Here is a 21,455-nt window from a genome sequence, read left to right as displayed (position 1 = left end):
ATAGCACACTGTGGTTAGACCTCCTCTGTCTGGTTTGTATTGGAGAAAACAAAAAGTCAACCTTGAAACACAAATTATTGACACATTATTATTGATTCATTTCATGCCTATTGGTAACCTTAATTGATGATAAAATACATGACACTGTTGGTAAACCATCATTACTGTAATTCCCCGCCCTCAGTAGGTGAGCGGCTTGATGACGTGACTTTCGCCCTCTTCAGTCCACGCCCCTCTTTGTTACTGTGGAAACCAATGAGATTTGTGAGTGTGGTCCAACAGATGCTCAGTTAGCCACATCTGCTAACCCAAAACCGATAGTTTTTTGCGGTCACGTTATCGAAAATGCACATAAAGCGGAGCTGCTTTCACTTGACTTCAGCGGAGTAAAACCCCTCAGGTATGTTACATCTTTATGTCTCTACTTTAAATGGGGCCGTCCGTCTTCATTTGCGACCGTTAGCTGTCTAATTTATTAGCTTGGCTCGCTGAGGTAACGTTAGCCTCAAGTCCATACCTCTTGGCATGAATGTGGCCACAGTCAGGTGTCCGGCATCCTCACACGGTGAACATGGCCAGAATTAACATAGTAGAGCTACTCTCTACTTAAGTCAGCGAGACCGGTAGCACAGCTGAATTACCTGAGTTTCATACCTACACGTTTCACGCTCCTTGCGTCACCCTCAATTCGCTAAAGTTAGCCGTCAGTTAAATTAGCTAACGAAGCTAGCCACAAGTCAATCCCCAGTATAAAGTTAACCCAGATGTGTCCAGCGTCAGGTGAGTGTACTGTTATCGTTATTTATCAAGGCTGTACAACAATACAGTCGGTAGATATCAGGTAAGCAGAGCAGCCCCCTGAGCGAAAAACACGTCCTGACTGGTCAAACAACCCTCCCAGACACACATCCATCAGACATTCCTGTGAGAAACACGCGTTTTCAGCACAGGGGAGGTTACATACTTTAGGAACACGGGATCAGGTTACCTATCACGCCACTGTTTAGCGTCTACGGGAAGTGTTTTGAGAGCACAGTTTATTTTGTTTAATCATTAAATCATGCGTGACCCAACCTTTCTTTGTTATACCTGCCCTTTGTTTACCCCAGAAAAGACAAGCACAAAGTGACTGATTATGGACAACGGGTCTTTGCTATGTCCTTACTCTGTTATGCAACATCCATGATGTTGTAATAAGAGATGATATCTTAATGTGGCTTTTGCTCGTGCCTCTGACGTCTTTATAACCAGCCGGTTTTGTGGTCTAAAGGTTATGGTTAAGGATGAGGTTAAAAGACTGGAGAAGATACATGAATGAAAAGCTTTGCAGTAATCTCAGATAGTTAAGGTGTGGCAAAATTGGTTGATCCTTTGTTCCCATAATCTGTTTTATTATGTCTATTTCATCTATAAACCTAAGTGCAGGGCAGCAGTTTTTTGTTTCCTATTATGGGATCCAACTTTGCTGAAATATTTTTGCATGTGGGAGCCTTTTACCATTTGGTGCTTGACCCCCAAAATGTGCCTTTTTCTGTCTTATCTGTCTGTATCTTTAGGGTCGGAACAAATTAGATAATATGTGATGACAGGCAATGTCACCATCAAGCAATGCTGCCCCCTGTACTATTTTTGTGGGTTTAGCTTACTGTCTGACTGGTGTCTGTTTTTCTGCAGGTTGCTGGGTGACTCAGTGGGTCTTTGCCAAGGATTTTCCACATGCTTTGTCCCTGACTTGCAAGGAAGTGCCCTTACATGCACATACAAACACATGTGCACATACGCACACACGCAAACACACATACACAAACACTGTCTTCTGCTGAGCCACACTCTCACAATCCAAACACTGCATGCACACCAGGTCCAACACACTCTGACCAGCCACAGCAAACACATTCACAGACCTATTCCAACTTTTCTCACAGCGTACCACAAACACAGCTACTGGAGCAACTAATTCAGCTACTAACACACATTGACACACCCCTGCTCCCACTTCTTCTGCTCCTCCCACATACCTCTGGAACTGCGCACAACTTTTTTGCCTTTCCTGAATTTTGAAATTGTGCAAGCCACAGTGAGGAACACCAGCACTCTACCACTGTGCTACTCAGCCGTGCCACATGATGATGGCCACTTGATAAAATGTATGGAATATATTTTTTCTGCATCCCTTTTTGTATGCCATTATCTCATGGTAATGATTACTCCTGCCTCCCCCTCAAGCCCAGAAGATTCTGACCAGCAGAGATGTTCACTGATTTATCTTTCTGGATATCTTCAGCTTGTCTTACACAGTGAGTGATCAAGATGAAAACCATGGACATTAAGTGTTTTTTATTATACAGTAACAAGTACAGCTCTGCGAACATATATAATAAATAAGTAAAAAATACTATATGATAGTTGCACTAAGTGGTATTTATTGAAGTATACCACCCTTCCTTCAAAATAAATGGCTCCTCTGAAGCCAAACCATAATGTAATGGGAGATGAGGCAGAGGAGAGTGAGGCTTCAGGCTTCCCGGAGAAGAAGAAACCCAAGGAAGAAGCAGAAGGGAGTGAGAGTGAGAAGGAGATAGAGGAGGTCAGCAGAGTTGTGCACATCCCTCTGCATCGCTGGGTAATGCACGGAGCGGTGATGTTTGGACGGGAGTTCTGCTATGCCATGGAGACAGCCCTGGTTTTGCCGGTGCTGCTGCAAATAGGTAAGGAGACGCGGCACAGTCATATGGAGAGACAGACACTCCCACTGAACACTCACCTTGGCAAAAGGTCAAGTGATGTCATTCTGTTGCTGATATCTAAACATGAAAATTGAGAAAACATAGGGAGAACTGGAATTAACACTCGATTTGACCAATTAATGTACAGAGTGGTAGGGTAAAAGTACCATCATTTGCTATACGATGTGTCAAAGCTAGTGTTTATACTTTAATGTGTAAAGCCTTTTTTACATCCTGTCAGTCATCTTAGTGATGTATTTGTGGCAGTATTGCCATTGTTTTCATTCATACATTCATTTTCTATGTATAAGAATAGTTTGGTTTGTGTTGAGGTTACCTAAAAAGAGTTGACCATCAGTGTGGATTCCAGCTGCAGCAGGAACACTGTTGAATTTGACTGGATCTATTGATTCTCAGGCTGCACCACTGTGTCATGTAACCTATTTGCCCAGCACTAGCCAACCCATGTTTAGCACAGTTAGATGTAAGGTTCGCCCCCATAGCAGAAATGAAACAAAAGCATTTTTTCCTGGCTAGGTATGACAAGAATGTCAAACACAGCACATTTTAGTCTCCTTGTTTTTCTCCCTATTGGCATTATTGTAAGAAAGATATGTTTAAAGAAAAACATTCAGGATATTTGTGAAAACATCTGACATTGTATTTGTTTGTGAAATTGATTGTTGTCTTTGTATAGCCCAGAGTCCAAGGCTTGACCTTCAGAGTGAAAAGGTTGTTGGAAATTAGCTGCTTTATTTGTGGGTGATAGTCAACCAGTGACTGTTGTGGCATGGGATTAGTGGTCAGAAGTAGTTTAACAGATTACTACACACATAGAAAAAAAAGCATTTTAACAGGTGCTGGAAAGCAAAGAAAAAACTAGAATCCATACAACTTGTTATTGCTTCGTTGGTCTTCACATTTAGTGTTGCAACAGTTGGACAACACCACCCTCAGAAACATTAACATGTTACGCCTGGTTGAAGCCCATCTAGTTTGAAGAGTTGAAACATTAGCTCTGTATTGTTACAAGATTTACTTTGCTATGGTCATCTCTTGAAAAACACACATTCATTACATGCAATATAATTTATTAGAATGGCAGGAGTGTTTGACACAGTGGACAAACATTTTTTAAGGCCCTGTTAGACAAACACATCCTTGCTCATGTTTCGACTCATATGTTATGCTGTGGAGCCTTGTTTGGTAAGATAGATTTCAGTGTTTCACTAATAATGCAGTTATACTCTTTTTCATACAGTGGAGACTACCCTTCAGTTGAAATTTCCATTCACTCTGAGTGAGAGGTAAAGACGATGGAAAGCAAGATATATGACCTACTGTCAAAAAGTGATCTGCTGTTGTTGACTTAAGCGAGAGGGAAGCCTGGAGCAGAGCAAGGCAGCATGGGTAACATGTTGTTCCCGTGAGAACCAGGCAACTCACTCGGCCAGCTGACTGTGTTCGAATGCATCAGATTTTTACATTGAATCTAGGAGTCCACTTCTTTATAAGGAGTGGAAAATCAGGATACTGTCATTTAACAGAGACAGAGTTTTTTTTCTGATAAATGACAGTTGATCACCTCCCACATATTTTACGTATCATTTGTCCAGATTGCAACAGTTTTGTCTGATTTCACTGCAGATGAATTTTTTTGATCGAATCAACTGAAGGTGATTTCACCACTTTCCTGGCTGGTTGCTGCATATTTCTGTCTGTGTTGTTGTAACAGGCCACCTCATTCTCTGAAATGTTCAGGCCTTTCTTAACACAATTGGTAAAGGAAGTTGTTTAATAGCAGAAGGGGCTCTTTGGTATGCAAGAGCTGCATGTGCAATGCTTTTATAAACAATGGAACATGGGAAAACCTTAAAAGCTTTCTCTCCTCAGACTTCCACCGTTTAAGTTTTTATGGCAAGTTCCTGCATGACAGCGGTAGTGTTTGAATTGGTTGGATTAAGTTTTGTACCAAGATGTCAGAACAAGATAAAGCCTGGTCCATGAGTAATTCGGTATTAAGACAGTGAATCTCAATGCATTATTCAATCAGTCAGTTGTTCAGTAGCCGTAGTTAAAGACAGGGTTTGTAATAAAAATTTAGCTTATTATTTAATGATAGCATTCATACCAGATCCAACAGTTGTACACTTTGACAGGTATTTTTGTCTTAATCCCTTTTTAACTTAAATAATTCTCCTTTTTTTCTTATTTGTGTTTTCTCTAGGTCTTCCTGAGCAATATTACAGCTTGACCTGGTTCCTCAGTCCTATCCTGGGTCTCGTCTTCACGCCTTTGATTGGCTCGGCCAGTGACCGATGTACTCTGCGATGGGGGAAGAGAAGACCATTCATTCTGGCCCTGTGTGTAGGTGTGATGCTGGGAGTGGCACTGTTTTTAAATGGATCATTAATAGGTGAGTTAACGGTTTCAGAGAAAGTCAGAAACTTAAGTAATGAATTTAACCACATCTGTGTATATTTTGTGTTATTCTATCAGGCCTTTCCGTTGGCGATAGTCCCGGCAGCCAGACGATTGGCATCGTCCTCACTGTGTTGGGTGTGGTTGTGCTTGACTTCTGTGCTGACGCCTCTGAGGGACCAATCAGAGCTTACCTTCTTGATGTTGCTGACTCCGAGGAGCAAGATATGGCCCTGAATATTCACGCATTTTCTGCTGGTAAGACGTGCATGTATGAACAAACAACCACACACAGACCTCAGCTATTCTTAGACAATTATAGACATCTGTTTCTGTGTCTGTATCTGTCTCCTCAGGGCTCGGCGGAGCAGTAGGCTACATGCTGGGTGGTCTGGACTGGACTGGCACAGCTCTGGGCCGAGCATTTAAATCCCAGGAGCAGGTGCTCTTCCTGTTTGCAAGTGTCATCTTCATTGTATCTGTCACACTACACATGCTCAGTATCCCTGAGCAACCCTTCTCTCCATCCAACCTGCTCAGAGTTGAAGAAAGTGGGGAGTCCACCAGCCACTTGTCTCTCAAGCCTGTTGGCCACACGCTGCCTTCATTGGATGTGATTGCAGAGGAAGACATTTCTGCCCCCCTGTCCCGTGAAGATAACGAATCAGATCCTGAGGAGGGAGAAATGGACTTCCTTGCTGTGGAGCGAGTGCGGAGTAAAAGCGATTCAGTGTTAGCCATGCCAGACGCCACTATCGAGATGGATGCAGACCTCTACCCAGATGGACAACTTTTCCTGCCAGAAGAGCATCACTTTCTACCACAGACGCAGGGGGGGCTCGAAGATGTTTTCAAGCCATCAGACAGCAGCATTGAGTCTCCCTCTGCTGGAATACCCGCTGTTAATGACAGGATGGTTGCCTCAGAGCCTCAAAATCCAGCTAAGCCTGAGCTTAAGGGGCCAACAAACGGTGCCTCACTTTTCAGTTCTGGCTCTAAGGGATCGCATCTAAAAACACAGGTGAAATCAGCCGCTACAGCAGCAGATTTATTTTTTTTTGTACATTGCCAGAGCAGCATCAATGTCAAACGTATTTGTTTTTTAATTAATAGGCAGTTTATGAAACAGAAAACCTTTGTGGTGTGTTTTACATCCCCTTTTCTGCCTTAAATATACATTCCAGTACATGTGTGCTTCTCTCCTTTCCCTGCAGGTCAAGGCTGCCAATGGTGTCAGTGTGGACCACTCTAATGCAATGAAAGGCCATGCCTCCACCAGGCTAGTAATCCGCCCCTCCAGCACCTCAGTATCATCACGACGACCCACCTTCTACAGACAAGTACGATTACACTTGCCATTTTTTTTAATGTTTCTTAAAGATTCAAAGATATTTAGGAAATGTGAAATGGCTGATCTTTTTTCTCGCTCTTCAGCCCTCCTTCACCTTCTCTTACTATGGACGAGTGGGATCACAGCGTTATCGACTACGACGCACAACAGCACCTTCGAGCCCCGGGCCCATCACCACCTCCCGCAGTCTGAATGATCTGAGTGACCTCCAGCGGCGTGCAGACAGGCGTGAGTTGCAGCTGTCAGCCAGCAGTCTGTCATCTGAGGGCTCCAGCAGTGAGGAAGGACCAGACAGGGGTACAACTGTTCGACTGCTCTGGTTATCCATGTTGAGGGTGAAGCAAATTGGAACTGTCTTTACTAATAATTCTTTAATATTGCACTGTAACACATTAAAGTTGTAGTTGACTAATTCTTTCTTTTTCTGTCCTTGATAGATGCCGAGGCAGCTGTGGAGATTGTGTCTGTGTCACCTCCTCACATGGTTCTCATATATAGCGGAAGCTGTGTTTTATACAGATTTTATGGGACAAGTCATCTACCATGGAGACCCTCAGGTATGTTTGCACGCACATACACAAACAAACACATACACACACATACACACATACACACACACACACACAATTTAAGGTATCTGGGCTTTCACTGTCAATTTACAAAACACAGTGAAATGTTAGTTGTGGCCCCTTCAGGCTGCACACAAAATGAAATAAATGTCATCATAAAAAATCATTTCCTCCAGTGGCTCATTGTTTAAAGACAGTTTTGCCAGCTGAGATCATTGGCCAGTTTATATACAGTGGGGGAACATAGATGAATAAACCCAGCATATCATATCAGGTTATTTTTGCCTAATGCAAACATTACAGTGCCAGTTATCCACTTAAGTGTTGAATAACATTGAAATGATTCTCTTTTTTCAGGCTCCAGCTAATTCCACAGAGCTACAAAACTACAACAGAGGAGTACAAATGGGCTGCTGGGGACTGGTTGTGTATGCTGCCACTGCTGCTCTCTGCTCTGGTAAACAATTAATGAATTAAAATGTTTTAATTATATTATTTTATTATTATTATTATTATTTTATTTATATTTTCCACGCTGGCAACAGCCATGGTTGGAGGATTTACATTCAGATTGTCTGTCTGTCCCATTTTTGTGAACACAAACTTTCAAAAACACATTAAGGGAATTATTTCAAATGTAGTACAAATGTCCACAATGACTCAAAGAGCTCAAATGATTAGAATTTAGTGGCCAAAGGTCAGAGGTTGAGGTCAGTGTGACCTCAAAAAACACATTTTCTGTCGTTACTCAAGAATTCATACAAGAAGTACAATAAAATTTCACACACAAATGTCTAATAGGATAAAATGATGACGTTATGACATTTAATATCCACAAGGTCAGAGGTTAAATGCACTGTGACATCATAGTATTCTACAAAAAATATTCTGCCCATAATTCAGCGCCACAGCTCTCAAACAGCAGCTTGACTAAAGCGTGGGGGCATAAAACTGCGCTGCGGTAATTCGAGTTTCCATCCCCTTTCTAACCTGCCTCCCAACACTCTGAAATAATTGATATCTGTATCTCTCTCTTTCCATCTCTCCACTCAGCAATCCTCCAGAAATACCTGGATAATTTTGATCTGAGCATTAAGGTTATCTACATTGTTGGAACACTGGGATTTACAATAGGTAAGTTGTGACAAAAGAATAAACAAATGACAATAACAGAGTGAAGTATGGTGGAATTGGAAGCAGTTGCATGTTGTCTTAATGGGTAAGCAGAATGATGCCTTCCCTTTTTAACCTCAGGAACTGCTATCATGGCCATCTTCCCAAATGTTTACGTTGCCATGGTGATGATCAGTAGCATGGGCATCATCTCCATGAGTATCTCCTACTGTCCCTATGCATTACTTGGGCAGTACCATGAAATCAAAGAGGTAAGTACACAAATGGACAGTACACTCATATTTACAGAGAGAAAGAAGCAGAGAGTGTCCTTGTTATTTATTTTTTTGTGTGTCGTTTTGCCATGGTACCTCAGTACCTCAGAGGACTTGCAATTACCCCAACTTTGAAATAGTAGTATTTGCTCTGTATCTTGTCACTCACGAAAAAACCTACACAGTGATGATCTGAGGGAGATACATTTCGAGTGACAGTCTCTCCTCCACCATTTCTCTCCTCAGTACATCCACCACAGTCCAGCAAATACTAGAAGAGGTTTTGGTATCGATTGCGCTATCTTAACCTGCCAGGTGAGCACTCTTACTTTTTTCCTTTCTTGGACAGATATCAAAATTCCATACTAGCAATTATCATGCAATGAATCATTCTACTTTGTTTATTTTCCAGGTCTACATCAGCCAGATTTTGGTTGCATCAGCCCTCGGATCTGTGGTAGACGCAGTTGGCAGTGTGCGTGTCATTCCTGCATTGGCTTCTGGGAGCTCCTTCCTTGGCTTCCTTACTGCCTGTTTCCTCGTCATTTATCCTGATGTGGAGCCCAGCAGCTCAGAGCAGGACCAGGGCTTGGTGGTTTTACCTGGAGTCTCAGGCCCAAATGGAGAAAGGGCAAGTGACCAGAGGTTGGCTCTGCTGAACCTCACAGATGATGGAGATGGTTTGAAGGAGACAAAGAATCACTGTGTTGCCTGAACATTAACATGTAAGGATTGCACAAGTTCATCCTCACAAAGCTCAAGCTACTTGAGGGTTTGTAACGTTCAATACTAGGGAAGATGATGAAAGAGGGAAAATGGATTTACAGAAATCTTAAATGGGATAGATCTGGAAGGATCGTCTTCTTAGATGGGGGACTGAAAAGAAAAAAAGTGATCTTAATTTTGGACTGTTTTCCTTATCTTGTTGCTACCTCAAGACCAAAACAAATAATCGTTTGAATGGTTAGATGGAGAGACGTAAGCCATTGAAACAAAAAGAGCCTCATGACACTAACTTGGTTGGACTATTGAAACAAAGGCTGCATTTCCACCGCACAAACTTTGCCCAGGAAATAGGAACCTCACAAGAAACTTAGTGCTTCAACGCAGGGAAGAGTTTCAGGTTCATTATTTTACCCACTTAGACCTGCTTCTTTCATTCCAAAACAACAGGAATTTGGGTGGAATACTCGCAGCATTTTAATTAACCCACCATTTTTAAAAATCTGCAGGCTCATTGTGCTTCAACACATCATCATGGAGTTCCAGAAGAAAGTACAGATAACAAATATCATGGTTGTTGTAAAGTTGCATGCAAAATGACATGTAACATACTTCATCATAAATCAGATGACTCATTTGCCTAATCTTGACAGGTCTTTAAAATGTGGGGAACACAGAGAACATCAGCCTAAAGGAACCATTTAGTTCCTTAAAAGTAAATATGACTTGACTACTGAAACTTGAATACAGACCACTGAAACAAACGTAAGCCTTTATTACAAAAATGGGAAGCACACAGAGCACTTTGTGTCTCCCTTCTGAGAGGTACTGTCACACAAATGCTGCCAAATAATGAAACATGACATTTTCCCTCATAGAAGCTGCTCTGTAACTGCTTAAAGGACAATCATAATGTTGTTCAGGTGTTACTTTTTGACTGAATACAGATGTAAATATTTGTTCCAGTCTGTTAAGAGAATGTCTTGATATTATATTATTTTAGAAGTGACAGCTGAAGCCTTCTGTAGTTGTTGTAGACATTACAAAACATTACATTGTTTAAATATAACTTTTTTAAGTCACATTTGATGTTGAAACCTGTTCCATAGCATTCTGGTGTGCAGTTAGAAGCGCCCTTCATACAATGGCTGTGTCTCGCCTGTACAGAAATGTACAAATTCTACAATTCTTTGCTCTGATCGCCATATTCTCCTTTCATGCCAGAATATACATGTCAGGTCTCGGTCTCAGTGTGATTTGTATTGCAGATTGGCATTTGTTTTGCTTTCTATTGCGTTAATACAACAGGATCTTTACAACGTACATTCCAAATACAGTTGAAATAGGAAATTACTTCACGATGAGTGATCGTATGATGATTTGCATTTCAATCCAACAGCTTTATAGAAATGCTCTGTTGTTGGTAAAGGGATTGAGGTCCCTGTTTGTACTGCACATTAAAGGCCAAGTTACTGTCACTCAAATTAGTTCAGTGTGCCATCCTGTCATTTGACAGTGGTAGAAATCTGTCCAGCTGTACAGTAAGGACAGTTTTGATGAGTAGCTCCTGTACTGCCAGCTTCCACTTTACCTCAGAATGGGCACCAGCTTGGAGTCTGTAGAAGATTATTTTGACCAGGGAGCAGCATGCAAGACAATGTTTCGCATAGTCTACCATGTTTTAACATATTGGCATTGTCATAAACCTAGTGCAGTGCATACAGTGTAATATTCTTATTGAAGATTATTTCTTAAATTTTCATTATTTTGTGAGTTGGGTTTAGTATCACATGGTCTGAAAGTGCTCCTGAATCCTGGAATGCTGCATATTGAATGGTAGAGAGGGACACTTCTATGCAAGGCCAAGGTCTGATCTATGCAAACTTAAACTTAAACCTTCAAGTGAAGCAGTTGCTTCAACTCAGAGGAAATGCCACATGTTAAAACATTGCACAGATTCTGTTTCACAGCACAAAGGGGTCCACTGGTACTTATAAACTTAGGACTTGGTGGAGGGAAAGCAGTCTATTGTTACTGCACCTTTTTAGAGACTTTGTTTATAGGTATTAGAGCAGTGCCAACAGTCTTTTTTTGGATCTTGTATCCTGCTAGCTGTGCCATTGCTTTGCCTGTCATGACAGAAATGTGTCATCTATTGCTTTAACGCTGTCACTGAGGACTACAGCCTCAAGATTTACACTGCCTCATGTTCAAGTACTAAAAATGAAACATAATTCTGTGGATCTTTACATCTATTATCAAAGTATATATATAAAAATAATTAATTTATCACAAATTTCCTGTAAAAAAAAATGTGTGTGACTCGGGTTGTGTTACTGTGAGCTTTTGGAATTGTTCTCAGTTTGTTTTTGTTTTTTTTAAGGACCTTTTGACAAGGGGTTAGAGTGCATTTTGTCATTTTAAGAAGTTTTCCAAGTTATATGAGGCACTTTTGTATCATGACAAGTCCAGTAAAGTTTAGAAATATTCATATATAACTTTTTTTTCTCCACACTTTTTCAGAGGATTGTTCTTTTTTGACAGCTTCCATCCCTCGTAAATTAATTCAGTTGCTCTAGTTGGGTTCATTGAGTGATTTAACTTTGCTGGTCTAAATATTTCACAGATGTTTTCACCTCACCAAGAAGCCGTTCTGGTAGGAATGATCCAATTTTAGTGCCAATCTTAAAACAGTTCCTCCTGGGTGAAATTATTTAGATTTTATACAAATGTTAAGACTTTAAAGTTGATATGTTTTGGTTTGAAAGTCAATCACTGGCGTGTTTTTTTTTTTGCTGCTGTAAAACCTTTGTACAATAGAGACAAGGTATTTTTGTACCAAGTATTTGAAAAAAGGCAAATAAATGCACCATCATGTGTATATGTTGTTTTATTGACAGTCTTGTATGTATGGATGTCATGTACACTTCACAAACCACTTTCTTTCCATTCTTACATGAATGTGTGCGATTTTGTTGATGATTTTAAAAGTAGAAATAGAGATGAAGATCCTTGAAATTGAAGCGATACGCCAAATTATTTTTTAATTAAAACAGTCAATTGTCAGTGGTGGTGCGTGTACGTTTGTGCAGTATAGTTCACGCCATTTCAACTTGTAACCATACATATATATCTTGAAGAAAAATGAAAAAGACCCACAGTACTCATATCTTTAGCTCATCAGATAGTCAACCAAACATGCTTACAGTCCAGAAAGTGATACAAAATCCAGGACAATCACAGCAACTGCAAGCTACAAATCCCCCAACGTTTCTTCTGTATGGTGCTACAGTGAGTCTTTAATAGCACCCAATATATGCAAGAACAAAGATACTTGTTATAATTCACGACAACATTCACCAAACTTATTTCAACAGACTGCAGTTAATCTAATGAAACCGTTCCTTAAAACCACAGAGATAATCCCTCTCGAAAAGTCATCCTGAACATTAAACAATCTACACACTAGGCTATAATATAAAGATGAAGTGATATTATTTCACCTATTCATAAAACATCAGCATGAAATGTCATAATTCATTTTTATGAATTTGTTGGTGCTGAGATAATGATACCCTGAGACTGTTAACGTGTCCACAAGACTTCAAGTGACCTGTCTGTTTTTTTAATTTGTTTTTATTCCTGTCAGGAATTTTATTTTTATTTACTGAACAGGAAACTGAATTTTGCAAAAACAACCCCTCTCAGTTGAGGTGTAGGGACAGTAATTCTCATTCAGTCAACACCACCACTGATCTGTAGGCACCACCTACAGATCAGTGTGAGTAACTACAGCATGATCAAACTACCTGTATGGTCAACCATGACAAAGAAGTTACTGAGTTTAAAGATTGATCACTTTACTGATGAAAGCTATTCAAATAGTTATTTACGTCTCTTGGCTTAGTTAAAAATATACCATCTAATTACCAAAAAAAAAAGACAAACAAGCATGGTTTTCCTTTCTTGCCACTTAATTACATTTCATCACTCAGTCCTTCAGTTGCACAAATATTATGAGACAGTATATATTCTGAGAATATAAAAGAATTTAAAAGTAATTCTCCACAAAACAAGGATTAAAAAACATGTCAAATAGGAAAAAAACAACAATTTCAAGATAAAATGTGTGCATTCAGCTATAGTTGCTGCTATGGTGTCCTGGTCAAAGTATAAAAATAATCTTTTTATCAACCAGCAGGTATGTTAGGACAGGGTTTGAACACCTACAGTTAGTCCAATTCTCATTGTACACCTGGGTGACAAGTCTTATAAAAGAAGAAAGTTGTTTCAAATGTTAAATATGTAATGTAGATAGAGAGGGTGTGATACACTGAGAATGAGGTTGAGAGGTTCTTTTCTCTACCCTCACCTGACTTTATTTTTTTACACCACTGGAAACAGATGTTCGTCCACAAACCTTCCCAAGAGGGAGGGAACACTTAATAAGAAAACATCTTAAATGACACAAGGAATGTCTTTTGACAAAAAAGAAAAAATCATTTTAATTGTTCCATGTTTTAAAAGTAAAAAAAACCCAGACATTTGACATTTATTGCATTCATTCTGTCGCACAGTAACATCTTCTCATCTTCTTGGAGACAGTCGTGCAGATATTCAGCAGTGCCCAGCCTGTGAACTCCAGCCGTCCTTTCAGCAGCCTGTGCTCTCTCAGTCTCCCTGCTGGCCCAAAAGCTTCCTACACTGACACGAGTTCAGTTCTGGATGGAGATCGTTTCAGATCTCAAGCCTTGTTCAGCTGGTAGGGTACGATGCAAGTCACCTTTTGCAGACTAGGTAGCCTGTAACGAGCACCAACTAGACAACATGTGAATCCACAAAACCTGACTACAGGAAATCATGATTCGGTTTAGGAAAACGTCATCCAACTCGTCCTTAGCATCCTGTTCCTCTGCCCGCACTGTCAGCTCCTGGCTGCTCTCATTCTAGAGAAAGGAACAGTCACCATCAGTACTCCGCAGACATATCAGCCATGTTTGATCCCCCTGGTAAGTACAGATGAAAGATACTCACACTTTTCCTTCAGGCTCCCGTGGCAGCCCCTCTCCATTGTTTGGCACGTCTTGTTCGTCTTGGTGAGTCATCCTGTCAACCATCCATCACCTGCAAGATGAAAAAGAAGAGCAGTGGTAGTTTCACGTCTCCTTGTGCAGGTTTTGTGCATATTTCTGAGGTGTTTTTGTGAATTTGTGGAGGTTTGCGTATATTTGTAGAGGTTTTGAGTGTATTTGTAAAAAGCTTTTAACGTGTATACACTGAGAGCCACAACATTAGAACTAGTGACAGGGGAAATAAATAACATTGATCATTGTTCCAATCATGTTCCAATGCCATGTTCGGCTATGAAACCCCGAGTCCTAGCATTCATGCGGATGTCTCTTTGACAAACACCAGTCACCCAAACACAGCTGCAGACCAAGTAATACCCCCTCATGGCAGCAGCACTCCTTGATGGCAGTGCCCCCCCGGCAGGACAACGCGCCTGCAACACTGTAAAAACTGCTCAGAAATGACTTGAGGAGCGTGGGAAAGAGCTCAAAGTGTCAACCTGGCCTCCAGATTCCCCAGATCTCAATCCAACTGAGCTTCCACTGGATGCAGTCTGAGCCAAGAACAATCCATAGGGGCCCCAACATGGATGGGGCTTGGTTCTGGCGTAACAGGATGCTGTTACACACAGTTGCAGAGAAAAATTTGTTTTGCCATGACGGGGTGTGGTTGGTCTGAACGGGGTTTGGGTGGGTGGTGTCTGTCAAAGAGGCTCCACAGAAATGACAGTCCTCAAAGTTTCCAAGCAGAACGTTTGATTGTAACAAGATGATCAATGCTCACTTCACTAGTCAGTTGTTTTAATGTTTCGGCTGAACATTGCCAATATACGTTTTACGTGTTAAATTAAATATGATTATATCATTTATATTATATATAAATGAGATCAAATAAATGCAGCTGCTCTAAACAGACATACAGTTTATATTACTTATTATTATTTTTGTTTTTTTTAACAAGACAAACAGAAAAAGAGGGAGAGAGACTAGTGTCCCACCAGTGACACTGCACTGGCTTCTGCCAACCAAAACTGTCGCTATTCAACGACCTGTGAGTGAGACTCGACTGTCCTCTAGAATCATTTATCGATCCTAGAGTATTAATGAACAGTAACTGAAACATCTCACATGTTCTGCCTTTAATTTTTGCACCTCCATTGCACTGACCGTGTTGGACCAGGTGTCTCTCCTGTCCTGGACCAAGCACCAACCATGCAAACTCTCAGTCCACGAATCTTGATTACAGGAAATCAGCAATCCGTTCAGAACCGTCTTCCAACTCGTCCTCAGCATCCTGTTCCTCTGCCCACGCTTTCAGCTCCTGGCTGCTCTCGTTCTGGAGAAATGAACAGTGACCATCAGTACTCTACAGATATATCAGCCATGTTTGATCCCCCTTGTGACATACAGGTGAAAGACACTCACACTTTTCCTTCGGGCTTCTGTGGTGGCTCGTCTCCAATGTTTGGCTCATCTCGTCTCATTGTTCGTCTTGATGATTTGTCCTTTCAACCTTCCATCACCTGCAAGATGAGAAAGAAGTGCAGTGGTAGTTTCACGTCTCTTTATGGAGATTTTGTGGGGTTTTTGTGGAAGTTTTTTGTGAATTTGTTGAGGTTTGAGTATATTTGTGGAAGTTTTATGGACGTTTTAGTGTATTTGTGGAAGTTTTGTGGATGTTTTAGTGTATTTGTGGAGGTTTTTGTGTATTTGTGTAAGTTTTTAGTGAATTTGTGGAGGTTTGTAGAGGTTTTGTGTGTTATTGTGGAGGTCTTGTGTATATTTATGGAAGTTTTTTGTGAATTTGTTAAGTTCTGTGGATTTTTTTTGTGTATTTATGGTTGTTTAGTCTTTGATGGGAGATTCTGAGTGTATTTGTGGAAGTTTTGTGTTTATTTGTGGAGGTTTTGAGTGTATTTGTGCAAGTTTTGTGTTTATTTGTGGAGATTTTGAGTATTTATAGAAGTTCTGGGTTTATTTGTGGAGGTTTTGAGTGTATTTGTAAAAAGGTTTTAACGTGTATATACACTGAGAGCCACAACATTAGAACTAATGACAGGGGAAATAAATAACGTTGATCATTGTGTTCCAATGCCGCAACATGGATGGAACTTGGTTCTGGCGCATCCCATGGATGCTCAACTGGATTGCGATCTGGAGGATGAGGAGGCCAGTTTGACACCTTGGGTTCTTTGCCATGACGGGGTGTAGTTGGTCTGAACGGGGTTTGGGTGGGTGGTGTCTGTCAAAGAGGCTCCACAGAAATGACAGTACTCAAAGTTTCCAAGCAGAACATTTGATTGTAACAAGATGATCAATGCTCACTTCACTTGTCAGTTGTTTTAATGTTTCGGCTGAATAGTGTAGATATACACGTAAATTACTTTTAATATTTTGCAAAAATTGATTTTTTAACTATATTATTCATACTTTTACTGCACTATGTCTAACAGCTTTAGTTACTAGTTACTTTGCAGATTCATATAATCAGAATTAAATATTCGCTGATCAAACATTATATATTATTACAGATTAAGTTATCTTGCATTAAAAGCAGAAAGTTGAGACCTTATAGAGGAAATGTCAGACATGCCAGTGTCATGCATTATGGAGGTCTCTTATTAATCAATTGATTAACTGCCTGATGTCGGCATACTCATAAAGCAATTTTGTAGAAAGACAGCTGATTTTTGAGTCTCATTCTCAGGTCGTCAAATAACGCACTTTGTGGGCTATTAACAGGACTCACAGACAGTCAAGTTTTAACAGTGAGAGGACTTGTATTTTCATATACATTTTATATCAAGATATATTTTTGTATATATATTTTTTGTGTTTATCCAGTAGCTGTAAAAACGCTTCTTGAATCCTGTGGGTTTTGAGGTGGGGCCACTTGCCTACACAGTGGACTTATTTTGTGCAGGATTGAGAAATGCTCTTTAGCCCAGTTGGTACAGCAAGCATCCAGTGAACAGGCTTTCACCCTGGGTTTGCGCATACCTGTCAAGTTTTGGATTTGAAAATAAGGGAAATTTTCCGGCGCCCGCCGCAAGCAGTCCCGCCACCCCAACCAAGCTCCAGTGTCCCTTACATTTTAAGACAGGTGTACAAGAAAGCTAAAATTACCACTTGTCAACCACTTATAAACTACAATTGGCTTTATGCACAGTGTGTCTGATTATTGTTGTTGTGACTACTGAGGGCAGGCACACCTGGATTAATCAGTTTGTCCAATAATGGCAGACAGGAAACAAAGGAGCTGGCTGAAGTTCAGGAAGTAGTGCAGCTGTGCAGAAAGCTAATGACAAGCCTACATTTGTTGACACTGACATGCTGTGAACATTCATTGTAGCCTAAATGAAAACACCAAAGGGTATATATGAAGAGCATTGATTTAAAGGCTTATTTGCATATTTTCTGTTCATTTAACATTGCTTTTCTTTTACAATTTTTCTTTTCATTTCACATAACTTTTCTTTACTCTTTTAGTGATTTGTTGTAAACATTTGTTGCAGACTTTGCATTCTGTTTTGGAAGGAGTGTATCCGTGGGCTGGGCCAGAGTGGTTAATTTCGCATGAGAGTAGAGCACAAACAGTTCTGTTGTCTAACGACATCCTATTCTGCGGCGGTTAAAAATCCTACAAAATGCGTGACTGTGCCCCACCCTGCTCCTCTTCAGAAAAGTAAATTAGCTGTCCCACTAATCGCAGTATTTATGGCAGGAGGAGTGCCTTCTCTGTCGTGGCGTCCATCATCCATCTCTGTTTTTTTCTTTTTTTTTCTCGTGTTGTCACTCATCATCTGACGTCACACACTAACCTCGCGACAACTGCCACCTACAGTACCTGTAGTAGGCTACTGCAGGTGGCAGTTATCGTGAGGCTAGTGACAAAGCTCAGATTGGGAATGTTTTTGTTTTTGTTTTTTTTTTACTCCGCCTGGGCCCAGGGTATTATTATTTTTTAATAATGCAGGTTAAAATATGGGAGATTTATGTGAAAATACTAATACGGGAGGACGGCGGGAAAGAAGAGTAAAATATGGGTCTTTCCCGGCCAAAATGGGATACTTGACAGGTATGGATTTGAGTCCTGGTCTGAGATTCTTTACTGCATCCTGTTTCCTGTAATCTCTCTTGTCAAAAACAAAACAAAACAAAACAAAACAAAAACAGATATTAACAGATACAGGTGCAGATACAGACTACTTGTATACATAATAAGAGGTACTTTATATTATGCATGCAAGTAGTCTAGGAGGTAGTAAGTTCAGCAGTATATTTTGTGGTGTTTTTTTGTGATGTTTTTTTTCTCACATCGTCCTTTACTTAATTCAGAAGGATACCTTCGTGATACATTCAGACTGAAGGTATCACAAAGGCATATTTAATGGATCTCATGGTAATTCTTCCCGGTAGTAAACTGAAGGTGTCAGTTAATTACTGTAAAAGTATGGTATGTTTCATGGGTCTGGTTGTGAGACTGCAGCCTGCCCCAAATTCACTCACAGCAGCTCTTCAGCACAGTTTCATTATGATTACCATAAACATTAGTGCATTTGGGCACTGGAAATAAAGGTACAGCTTATTTGACCAAGCAAAGGCAAACCACGGCTGGCTTGACCACAATGAAAATTTCGCCCAGTCAGGATTGTAAATAGTGTAAACATTTTTAACCACACAGTGCTGTTGGCCCACAGTGGTATGGAGCTATTTCTCTGTAATGTTCTGGGTTTGAAGCTCATGTGTATAATTCCTCACGTCATTCTGACATTACAATGTCTAGAGAGGCAGAACGTTTTATTATTATTATTATTATTATTCTTAAAACATTAACAGCTCTATAGATACTTTCTGTTCAGTATTATACACAAAAAAGCATCATTTACACTCAATATCTAGTGAGCAGATTGTTTTAGGCAAGCAACTTGAGCAGTAAAGCTCCTTGATTATCTTTTATTAATTAGTACTTTTCCTGTGTTTAATGGTTTATTTGATATTCCATAGCTGTGATAAGACTTTTTTTTCCTCGTGTTATGGTCTTCTTGTAAAAAGAAATCCACACCAGTGACAACATGTCTGGCTCCTGTCTACATTGCGTGGCTCTACACAGGTGCAGCAGTGGTGTTATGAGCACGACAACAGTGTGTTTGTTCTTCCTCTCTGTGTTTATTGGCTGCTCACAATATTAAAGGTGCATGCCAGCCACCCTGTAATGTGTGTAGATGCTGCACTTGTTCAGTCAACAAAAGCAACAGCAGTAACCTCTGTGAACCAGTAGATGGAAACCTCACACCTGATACTGATGATGAACCTGGTGTCAGCTGTCATTAAAGGAACAGTTCATGATCAGAATGTCAACATACAGGAAGCTTTCATGAACTGACTGATGTCACATGACTGACTGACAGGTTTTGAATACAGAACAATAAAGCAATAAAATTAAAACTTGATTAAAACAATTTACAAAAAAACATTATTCAAATAATTAAATATTTTCATACTCAAACACTTCACATTTGTGTGAATATGCTCATAAAATGACAATTTGGTCTTTTAAATGACAACTCAACATTTTTAGAATAGACACACCAAAAAATCAAAACATTTTATCTTCTCTCTTCTAAGAAACTATCAAACATATATGAAACAGAAAAGTCAGACACCTCCATTTGTGATCATAGAACTTGTGTCACAGCGCATAACCTTTGTTCAATCAGAGCTTCCACAGTGACACAAATGAAGAAAACATTCAGAGGCTTATTATGGCAGGGTGTTTGTGAGCTCCTAAGAAGTAAATTTGAGAGTAATAAGAAGAGTTTATAATTTTGACTATTTTTAATCTATTTTTACATCCATGAAGACTCGTGTCCAATCACAGAAGCTGAGAGGCGACACTGAGGTGTTGGTTCAGAAATTTAAAGTTCAGATGCAGAACTTCTCATTTCAACCATCACAACACAGTTCTCATAGTCCGTCTCTTTAGGGACGGCAGAGCCTTCAGCTTTCTTGTATTTCTTCTTCTTACAAGCAAAATAGACGGTGATCCCACTAAATATAAGAATCACCACAGCTGCTCGTAGACCAAGTATGAGCAGGAACTGATCTGTTCAGATAAAGAGGCAAACAAATCAGGAGTGGATCTTGACTTCAGCACCATGGGTCATCTCTGCTGGAGGAAGCAACAGTTTGATTAGTGTGGGTGATGTTAGTGGAGAGTTTTGGACATTATGATGTTACTCTCCTTACCCTCAGAGGTCGAGGTACAAGCTGTTGTTGACTTAACACACAGGGTGTTACTGGCTTCAAGTTTTTCTTTTTAAGTATCAATGATCTAGGTGTGTTGACATTTAAAATCTGTTGAGGTAAAAGACTCGATCAGTCTGGAAGTGCTTGAGGAAGACCAAAAAGTCCTCCACTCGCATCAACCCAGACCCATTTGTGGTAACAATACAGCCATTAGGACCATTGCTGGTAAAAGAATGATGGATTTTTTTTTCCAGGGGAAGATGAACATTGGTGGGATGGAATTCCCTAAGGCATTCACTGCACAGGCAAGTGTAATATATGTCCCCCGTTCTGCAGAGGTGACTGCATCTACTTGCTTCACTCCCTTTCTGGCCACAATTTTCTCAGGATTTTGCACTGTGGTGACTCCTGTATAGAAAAAGATTATTTTATTTAGTGCTTTTATTCTGTAATGCTTTTATTTTTGTAAGGGTGTGAGCCTCTGGAGGGTGTTTCTGAGGGAGTTATAGATAATTTCCACCACACCTGTTTCATCCATGTTCCAGATGTCCTGTGCAGCAATTCTGTGTTTCTCCAGTACAGAAAACAAGTTGTCAAAAAACTTACTGACGTATGTCTCATTGAAACTCGTTGTCCGTTAGAGGCTTGTAGCCTGGGGGCTTCTTGTGGGCAGAGTGGGGTGCCACTTCAAAAATGTTGTGAACCAGTTGGCTCCAGCCATCCCGTTCTCTGCCCTGGTTTCGGGGCACCTGCAATTGTAGGTCTTTGCCAAATCATAGGCAAACTTCCGGACCTGAATTATATAAATTGTTAATTAGTTTAATACACAACAAATGTAGCTACATAGCATAGCCTACTCTAGCTTAATATATATCTGGCCTACCTCCTTTGGGCTCAACCCATAATGCAAATCAGCTGCCTGCATCAGGTGGTCTGTTACAGGGTGTCGGAGGCGCGCT

The 21,455-nt window shown here is 40.3% G+C and overlaps 1 protein-coding gene and 2 long non-coding RNA genes across 9 annotated transcripts; 1 reads left to right on the top strand and 2 right to left on the bottom strand.

The window, feature by feature from the left end:
• Positions 1-236: 236 nt before the first annotated feature.
• slc45a4b (solute carrier family 45 member 4b) lies at positions 237-12,059 on the top strand. Of its 6 annotated transcripts, none has more exons than XM_037074228.1 (15): positions 237-400; positions 1,675-2,147; positions 2,227-2,297; positions 2,471-2,708; positions 4,954-5,142; positions 5,226-5,405; positions 5,504-6,168; positions 6,362-6,487; positions 6,582-6,833; positions 6,936-7,055; positions 7,425-7,524; positions 8,121-8,201; positions 8,322-8,452; positions 8,702-8,770; positions 8,868-12,059. In XM_037074228.1, exons 4-15 carry the CDS (start codon positions 2,486-2,488, stop codon positions 9,168-9,170), a joined length of 2,439 nt encoding a protein of 812 aa, XP_036930123.1. In that variant the 5' UTR covers positions 237-400; positions 1,675-2,147; positions 2,227-2,297; positions 2,471-2,485; the 3' UTR covers positions 9,171-12,059. The 6 variants fall into 6 exon arrangements, with proteins under 6 accessions (XP_036930123.1, XP_036930124.1, XP_036930122.1 ...); XM_037074229.1 differs by having other exon boundaries at positions 2,459-2,708; XM_037074227.1 differs by having other exon boundaries at positions 2,227-2,708.
• A 1,160-nt stretch (positions 12,060-13,219) lies between these two features.
• Positions 13,220-15,678, bottom strand: LOC119006588. Its single transcript, XR_005070843.1, has 3 exons — positions 15,415-15,678; positions 14,213-14,302; positions 13,220-14,124 (listed from the first exon to the last, which is right to left on the bottom strand). It is a non-coding gene; the product is annotated as an uncharacterized LOC119006588 (long non-coding RNA).
• Positions 15,679-19,228: 3,550 nt separating this feature from the next.
• On the bottom strand, positions 19,229-21,453 carry LOC119005675. Of its 2 annotated transcripts, none has more exons than XR_005070566.1 (3): positions 21,380-21,453; positions 20,497-21,289; positions 19,229-20,416 (listed from the first exon to the last, which is right to left on the bottom strand). It is a non-coding gene; the product is annotated as an uncharacterized LOC119005675 (long non-coding RNA). The 2 variants fall into 2 exon arrangements; XR_005070565.1 differs by having other exon boundaries at positions 19,229-20,904; positions 21,022-21,289.
• Positions 21,454-21,455: the final 2 nt, after the last annotated feature.

Source organism: Acanthopagrus latus, chromosome 17 (genome assembly GCF_904848185.1).
Source record: "Acanthopagrus latus isolate v.2019 chromosome 17, fAcaLat1.1, whole genome shotgun sequence".
Classification (NCBI taxonomy): Eukaryota; Metazoa; Chordata; class Actinopteri; order Spariformes; family Sparidae; genus Acanthopagrus; species Acanthopagrus latus.
The sequence above is the reverse complement of the archived record's forward strand: the minus strand, read 5'-3'. Positions and strand labels throughout refer to the sequence as shown.

Coding starts and splice junctions, on each gene's coding strand:
- slc45a4b (XM_037074227.1), top strand. CDS start 2,456: ATGGCTCCTCTGAAGCCAAACCATAATGTAATGGGAGATGAGGCAGAG. Junction 6,834..6,935: donor TCTGGTTATCCATGTTGAGG/GTGAAGCAAATT, acceptor TGTCCTTGATAG/ATGCCGAGGCAGCTGTGGAG. Junction 8,771..8,867: donor GCGCTATCTTAACCTGCCAG/GTGAGCACTCTT, acceptor TTTATTTTCCAG/GTCTACATCAGCCAGATTTT.